This window comes from Opisthorchis viverrini (assembly GCF_000715545.1).
Source record: "Opisthorchis viverrini unplaced genomic scaffold opera_v5_260, whole genome shotgun sequence".
In the NCBI taxonomy this organism is placed as follows: domain Eukaryota; kingdom Metazoa; phylum Platyhelminthes; class Trematoda; order Opisthorchiida; family Opisthorchiidae; genus Opisthorchis; species Opisthorchis viverrini.
The window spans coordinates 169,179-178,001 of NW_008751918.1; the positions used below are offsets into that span (position 1 = coordinate 169,179).

General features: G+C 47.9%; 1 protein-coding gene across 1 annotated transcript in view; it reads left to right on the forward strand.

The window, feature by feature from the left end:
• Positions 1 to 8,061: 8,061 nt before the first annotated feature.
• The window catches only part of T265_09189 (hypothetical protein), a gene marked incomplete at both ends in the record, with an annotated part of 4,697 nt that continues 3,935 nt past the window's right edge, over positions 8,062 to 8,823 (forward strand). Inside the window, one exon of the mRNA XM_009175201.1 lies at positions 8,062 to 8,222. Within this exon, the coding sequence (XP_009173465.1) occupies positions 8,062 to 8,222 (161 nt within the window). The remainder of the gene's footprint in view (positions 8,223 to 8,823) is intronic.

Sequence of the window (8,823 nt, forward strand, 5' to 3'; positions counted from 1 at the left end):
TTCTGGAGAGCTTTGGGCCGCATCTGTGATAATGCTTGAGGGACCGATGACCAGACAACGACGATATTTAGTCATATGAGTGTTGACCTTGTTAAAGAAGTCGGGCGGCTATAGTACACTCACAAAAACACCAATATGTAGTGATAGCGCCATTTGCGATGCGGCACATTATTCTCGGTCGTCACCAGTGAATAGCGCAACGCGGACATTGTTTTTTCCGAAGCAAGATTTGCCCCTGTACAACAATCCACCTGACAGTTCTCTTGGGGTTTCCACCGCTGCAGATTGTCCACAACCGCTTGCGGCCGTGGGTGGGTGATGGCAGGAGCCTAGAAGTCAGTAGTGCAGTATTTTGCCAAGTAAATTTTCTCCTGGAAAGCACACTTAATTAAAGGGCAAATTGTTGTGGGCCACAGCTTGCTTAATGCTTTCTTATTACCATGAACCCTGTCTGGTTAGCCGACCGATAGCCTGGTGCACTCGGCCAAACCGAGCATGCAAACTGGCTGATCTATCGATCACTGTTACGTACAAGCGGATCAAAAATGTGCTACCAAGAACACAACCCATTTGTCAGGGGCAAATGAAGAATAACCAATGAAACTTTTTTCAACGAAAACGGTTATTCCGTTGGCTGCTATGTTGTGCCGTTAAGTTCGGTGATGATACTCCTAATGCAATTGATTGAAGGATATACCAATGAATAAAGTCTCTTGTCGCATGCAACGTTATAACGGAGAAAAAGCGGATGCAAATGTGCCACATCACCTGTTAGAAGAGAAAATACGTTAACCCGTTCAAAATTCGGTCGCACTGGAGTGCTTGGGCTTCTGTGCCAGAAATTATTCCGGTTCACATTGATTTACCTGGTTTCATTAGTAGTGGGTAGTTTTTCGGTCCGATGTTGCTCCCCTAATTGCCTGGAAAATACAGGCAAGGTCGGTTATTCTCAGACCCCAGTCTTTCAGTAGTTTCCTTCGGTCACAATGATTCGAAATATGCAACCCATATTATCGCATGAGCTACTCAAGGTGCTTAAGCGTTTATTGTACGGCATACTTGGAACCGTCGAAATGGTACACCCGCTTTTCAAAGCAGTCACTTACCTTCTCCCGGTTGTTATGTGGTAGATTGTCTAGATATACTATCTCCCATAATCCTTGGTCACTTGAGGGCTCTATGCAAAGAGTGAGCCGTCGAGTTAGTGGTTGGACGTGGATCCACCAAGTAAGCATTGGACGACGTTTAAAAGGCGCTGAAGAATGGAGATAGCACAACACTTGTTCGTTTGTTGAGGATGTTTCCCAACACTCAGCCTCAAAATTGCTGGGTGACCAACAATGAGCTTCAGTGCTCACCGAAAATGGTTAAAAATGATGGCGTAAGACAAATGGTAACAAACGAAAGACGGGCTACTGACCCCCGTGTGTTGTACGTTTAAGCGGAGAACTGCCACTGTGTTTTCTCCGCATTAAGGGTGTACAGGAAATTTCACATGACAGGTTAGGATGAGCATTATATGATACTCGTATGAGATATATGGTTTGGGTTGCAAGAGTATGAGGAACGGGTGAACCCAAACAGATGTGAGCGTAGGCGGCGGGGGCCAGAAATGTACCATGAAGGTACAAATTGATGTAGTTGAAAGTGCCATTGTAAAAACACAAACTGTCTTGTCTCAACCACCGTAAAAAGAGTTCGTTTATAGAGACATGAGGTTCGCAGTTGCTTTTTTGAAATGTAGAAAAAAACCGACGCACCCGATGGATGAAAGCAGGGAACATTGATACACAGAGGACTATGCCTCGCGTGATATTCAGATGCACGTCACTCCCGCAAAGAAACAGAACTGACCAGCGACATCCCGTCCACTTGTTTCGGATGTGGGTTTAGGTAAACCTTCATGAGAATGAGTTTTTAGGGTGCGAGCATCTGGCTAAATGAAAATTGCTGCATTCCATGACGCCGGTGCTCACATTGAAGGACGCGAAAACCAGTGGCGATTAAGAAGAGCGCTGCCGTCAAACAAAAGAAAACATAGTGAATGTTTGCCCCCAGACTGAGTCACCATAAGTGATTGGGGGGATTAATTTGGAGGCAATGGATAAAAAGGAAGGAGAGGACTTGTGACTTCGAGGAGTGAGCGTCTATGCCTAATTGTTCGAATGGTAGACAGGTGGAGGATTTCTGCCACCAAGAGCTCGTGTGAACATGCGGGCCAGCAGACATCACAGTCGTGTCTATTCCTGCGGGAGGGGGACACCTGATGTTCTACTGTGGGCTGAGGGTACCCATGATTCCGTGGGGGCATCAAAGGGGTACCTGTGTTCCCTTGGCAGTCGTCTGGGTCAACCGAGCCCATTCGATCTACGGGAATGTTTTTTGGACGCATCTTCATGATCAGTGATGAAGCTTCAACCTTGCGGCTTAGCAAACGGAGAAAGCCGTTACATAGAATGTATTGGTGAGCGAGGGCAATCGCTCCCAAAGAACATGAACGCACAAACTGGCAGTTCTCTGACGACATGAGATAGTAGGCTACATTAAGCCGGCCTGCACTTATGAATGTAGCAGCGCAATCACCCCAAACAGCCACCGTATTTAAAGGTGGATTGTGACTTCGTGCAACCTCCGACCTGAAGTTGATGGCCTTTAAGTGAACTAAGTCACCCGAATTGGTGCACGGACCCACCCACGAGGTACTGCGGTTACTGAACACATTGGTCGAACAACGTTTTTCCACTATGGATTCTGGAGGAGGGAGGGCCACGACACGCTGTCGGCGGGAGCACTCCACCAGCCCATTTTCCACTGTTTATAAGCAATCGTCAATCTGTGCCTGCATTCTCAAGTACTCCAGGGGAACGTGACGAAGGACTTATTTCCCGGTTCCTTCTGCAAACTGACCACGAAAGGGCGTCAGCGCTGTACGATTCAGCGTTTGGTAATGCACCATCTCCAGTTTCTGGAAAGAATTCACGCAGTGGGATTGCCTCAATCTACTGCGTAAAACAGTCGATAAGCGTTATTATATATTGGTCGCAATTGAATAAGACAAGGCCCATGTCGGGTCAAAGTGTACGCGTTAGTGGTGAGCTTCAGGGGAATCGACCAAATGGCTTTTTTTCGCCAACGCACTTTTCTGCTACGGTATCGTGGAAAAGTTAAAGCTCAGTGTCGGATGTCGTAGATTGTCTTCCGCCTGAGAATCAGCCTGGCCTTACAAAATGCAAGCATCCCCAGATGCGTGAGATGGTGCACGAGGACAAAGAATATGCAACTGAAATCCAGGCGCCCAGTAGATTTGTGGACCGGTGATGTGATGCCGCTGGGTGAACCCCAAATTGATCTTGACGGTCATTTGTAAACGGGGCGATTGGTGAAGTATGTGAGATTTTGCGTCGGATACTTGGGTGGTCGCCACGATCCAAAGATCATCGCCAGTACTACCTTCAACCTGTATTCTTGTTAGAGGGGGAAGGTAACGGTGTTTGAGTAATCCGGAACGTTCTATTTATATTGCTGGTGAGTTGTGCCGAGTCTATTAGACACGGCCCTGTGGAAGAATGCCCATCGGCAGTCGGGCGTGAAGCATGAGTCAGTGGCTTCCAATTCGTGAAAAGGTTAATTTGAGATCTGAGGTAGTCTAGAAAACGCCTCCCATACCAACCTGGGCAGTCGATAGCTCACCATGAACGGTGAAGTGTCTTGATTGGAGTGTCAGTATATCCTTCGACCAAAAAGCCAGCAAGTTCCACGTTGTTCATGTTCATTGTTTTGATATTATTCACTATAACACCAAAAGCATCAGTAGCAAGTAGCAACTGGCGGTGATATCTTAGCGGGTCGCCGAATGTACCTCCACAACTGCCCGTCACTGAGATTCGATGAATTAAAAGTTTTTGGATTTTTCTGAATTTAAGTCGGTGGAATACTGCAAAAGTCGCGCTCGGTGTTAAATAAAACACCGCCAGCGACGCACCAAACGTTTGGAGAACCGTAGCCTTCGGAAAAAGAGGCCAGGCAGGTCAAATGTTTCATATATCTCGCCGTGACTGCCCCCTTACTCTTGGTGGACAACTTGTGACCCAAAAGCATCCCGTCAGAACTGGATGAACAGGTGGTCATGGTGTTACTCGCTGCACGCTGCAGCGGACGCCCGGAAGGGATTCTTCAAACGAAGTGATGATAACCCGTCGGACGTTGGCCATGATTGCGTACAATTGGGTGTAGACTTCCTCTTGGCCAAAGACTTGAAAAGTAGTGTAGTATCTGAGCGGCGACACCGAGAGCGATTGATGTTTCAAAAAACTCGAAGAAGCTAAATACCATATCGGCGATATTCCTTGGTCAATCAGGGTCGGAAGCAGGAACAGGGCAACCGGCGTGTGCCAAATCGATCTTCCGGAATAATTTGGGGCATTACAAGCCGACAGCCAAATACTGGGCTTGAGAATTTGGTTACCGAACGAAGCTTTCGATAGATTTTAGGGCGTGAAATCCAACACATCATTGTCTGTTTGCAGGTGATACTGAGGGAAGTTCCAACAGCCATTTGAGAGCAAGCTGAAGAGTGGGCTCAATTCGACATTACCCACGGTCAGCATATCCGGCGCTAGCCACCTTAGTTTGCATAAAGCCGGAAGGAGAATGGTCGGGGTATTATGCGTGCCATGGCTGGTATGCATGGGCAACGCATTCGGCGGCCGAAAGGGTTTTGGAAACGTGTGGAAAAGTCCCGTAAAAGTGATTGGATCCGGAATTACAAAGACGGGGACGTTTGAATTAACGGTTGTCGATCAGCTGATTATGGTGAGCTCCCTGTCGTGGTTAACATCTTGGGAAACCACCGCAGCGTGCCTTGAGCGGCGGTTGATATCGACGTCCCGCCTGAACCCCAGAGGTGGTAACGAGAATTTCGGTGAAGAGCCACAATTATTCCTGGGGGAGCATGGAAACTTGGGTGCACCACTGATTTAAGGGCGCGTGTGAGCTGTTGGCTGACGCAATCCTGATGGGGCTTGGTGGATGTGCCCGCTAACTTCACCGTTGCGAATGGCGGCGGACGTTTGATAACTGCCAGGAGGCTTCTAGTTCACCGGCGTTCTTTGTTTTCACGCCCGTCGGAGCAGAATGTCATCGATTGTTCCTCACCTGGTGCCGGGCGCATCCTCGCGAGCAACAGTAGTGACTGCTTACTGCCAAGCTTAGGCGTAGCGAAAGGGTGCGTGATGACCCCCCCCGTGTTGACATTGTAAGGATGGGGTTTTCAGCCTGTTAGTTACCAGTGCGCGCAGCACGGACATGGGTGCTAACTCTCCTGGGGTTCCTTGCTACCGAATGACCGAATTCCGAGATAGTAGCACGGATGCAATGGTCATAAAATGCTGCACCAATGTTGGTGACCCACTTCGGCAAACCAGGCAGATAAAGACAGATAATGCAAGTGAAACTTGTGTGAGTACAAGTGCTGCAACTGAAACAGGCGGAACCGGCGATAACTGCCCGGAGAACTAAACGTAAGGTGTTCGCGCGAAACCTAGAGCACCAACGTTACACTTGTCAGGCAAAAACTAAGTGAGGTGCGAGTAGAAACCACAAAAAGCACGGCTTAGTTGTTAGTAACCACCACGTAACGAAGAGAGATTCAAAACGGTGAAATTTGCCGCGAGTTAGACAGTTCTTAGTAAGCGATGTGCTACCAGCACCAGAACATCACAGTTCAGAGAAGAACTTATTTACGAAATTACCGTTTCTTGGGGTCGTTCAGACGAGGCCATTTACTTGTGGACAGTAATTTAGCCCGGAACGTCTCACCGTAAATGACTCGAAAACCTAGCACCCTGATGCGTAATATACACAAAGAGCCACGGAACGAAGCTGGAATAGAGCTCCGTCATCCACTTAGAGCAATGTGTTCGAAGCCAAAACTTTGGATATGCATCTGCATACAGTTACATCAACCTAATGCTGGTCACAGGAGGCGCAAATTTCGGATGTGGCCACACGCTGACGGCGCTCAGTATTTGCACAATGGGATTGAGTTTTCGGAAGCTACGACGTATCTCTGATAGACTAAAACAGACAATCAATTGAGTTCAGGATACCAGTTCACACATTTGAGCCCAATTTAGGTATCCCGGGTTTGAATGATCCTAGGAAAGTATTCCACCAGAATTTTTCCGCCAGAGTTGGTTGTTTCGGTGGGCAGTGAAATTTAGTCAGGTGCGGAAAAATGGATGTAGACTGGGGTAATTTTTTTTTGAGCACGTGCGCAACAAAATGCAACATTTTGGCGCAAAAACTTTTACGCAAAGGTTTTGCAGCTGGAGGCATTATACGGCCCGGTGGCCTCCATGCTAACATTGTGCAAGCGGCAATCGCTTCTCTTGTGGCGTGATCCCCATTCTGATTAGCTGAAACCTCAGTGGCGGTAGCGTTCAGAAATAGGGATGGGGATGATTGCAGGTTTACAGACGCAGCGGCGATTCATCACGGGCCGGCAATTTAGAAAAATTCGCATGCCGACTGCCGGCATACTCTTGGCAGCACATGCAATCCAAAATAACCGAGTTTTTCGGTTATATGACGGTTACATTACCGCTTGTTAACCACCTCTCGTGGTTAACAGGTGGTCATTTGCATCAACATAACCGTCGAATAACCGTGTTTTCCGTCTATTGGTAGTCTGACTTGCAGGTCTTGCGAATGCTGCACGCTGAAACTAGCGAGGCGACCGTTTCAGTGAACCACATGCATGAACGACCGCCAATTGAAATCTGCGTACATGTACCCAAGTGCATTGGACAATTACGTGAAAATCAACATACTGGCATATCTCGAATGCAACTCACCGGACTTCTGTTCATGTGTAGACGCCGGAAACTACGTATACGTCGGTGGGCGAAAAATGTGTCTGTTCCCCGCTGGAATTCTCGTACTTTCGACTGAAATTCCACGAACGAACGGCATTCGATGCCATACTAGTACACTAGCACCCATCTTGTTATATCGCGTTCGTCCACAGATTCGTCTTGCAGATTTTCAAGAAATGAAATGACAATAAAATTTCACCTGATAGCGTTCTAGGCTGCGAAGAACTTGGCGTCGACACCATGTGCACCATCGCCTCCGTGCTTGATAAATCGTCAGACACATTCAACATCACTTCATAGGGACCTGGACTGCACGAGAAACGAGCGAGGAATGAATAAATGTGGCTCTACATCGGGTTTCATACTATCTTGACAGGGCCTTCACATGCTCGTAGCCCGGTCCAGACCGTAAGTCCGCAACCCTGGGGTGGAGCAGGCATTGGAAGTTACCCACTGGTTCCAGGACTCTCATTCCTCGAATCCAGTATTTTGGATAAATGTGCCCCTTTTCTGTGTATATTGGTAAACCCTTACAAACCTGGCAGAATACACCCAATAAAGCCATCCTTTCCACAAGCCCAAGCGGAACTAAATGCTATGTGATGACGTTTCGTTTCAGTTTGTCCGCCCCTTGTGAGAGTTCCGTATCTAAAACTTTCGCCGATATCGAAAGAATTACGGATGAGACCTTGGAGGATTTGATAGGCCAGACATTTCATTTCCCTCACATGCTTCTCTATGTTGAACAGTGATCACGGAATAACGCATGGGTAAACAGGATTAGGGTTTCTACCCAAGCATCCCGGGTCGGGTTTGTTCTTGTCGTTTAGATGCTTCCGTCCACCCGGAAGGCACAATAGAAAAACGGTGTAGTACCTTTGGGCAGTAATCTTACCAGCTTATTAGGCAACAGTTTTCCCATTTCGGGTAATTGGTGAGTGTAATACCCCCCTCCGATGGTTGTTCATACTGCATCCAGTACTCGAATTAAAGCATTTCTGGACGCTTTTTTGCGAGTCCTCGCGCTGGCAAGCGTACTGCCCCGTGCTGAGAACGTAGAGAGCGATGCTGTACCATTTTTGCCCGTGCTCTTAAAGTGAACGAAAGCCGCTGAACGACAAGAACAAACCCCACCCGGTCAAAAGAGTCGGTGCTGTGTATCAATTAGTGAAACCGTGACCCGGGAATGAAAGGATTCTTGCATAGTCGGATGATGGTCACGTTCTCAGTGTTGGACATTAAAGCGTTAGAGCGCGAATCTACTGACCGGGAAGTCGGTTCGGACCCGACCCCTGCATCCCCGATTCTGCTGTCTAGGCCTGTGCAACCTAGCAGTATCCAGCCCTCGTGCTTTCTTCGGGTAGTATGACAGCTCGGCACCGAAAGGGTGTTGCAGCTGAACGATTATGCCTTTTTATACCAAAGTGGTATACCACTTGAAAACCCTTGGCCTTTTTCCGAGTGACTTATCACCCGGGTCATATCTACCCAATGTAACATAGTGCTGGGTCTACTTTATTTACTCGAGTAAATCAGACTAATTGTGTCGCGAACATTACGTCATTGAAAGGTTGACACCATTCTGTGTTGTCGATTGCCATCTCGATATTGGACACCGAATCGCGTCACAGACTCAGCACCCCCCGGTGTATCCTATACTGGAATTTCGACCGTGCCACAGCACATCTATCCATAACGTTGAGTGGTGTCATATTTTTCGCGGAGGCTTTTCGGAAGTTTTCGCTCTGACAGTGGGCAATTGGCTAGGTCACGGATTCAGCGTTGACATTTGGCTCACTAGTGATCCCTCCTAAGAATTGCTTGGTCGGTGGGTTCAGAGACTAGTTTCCATATCTTGACTCCATCGTCATCACTGACAGCAACAACAGATGAGAGAACTGGTACTTAACCCCGTCACGAAGAGACTGGACCTTACCGTGGTGTGACG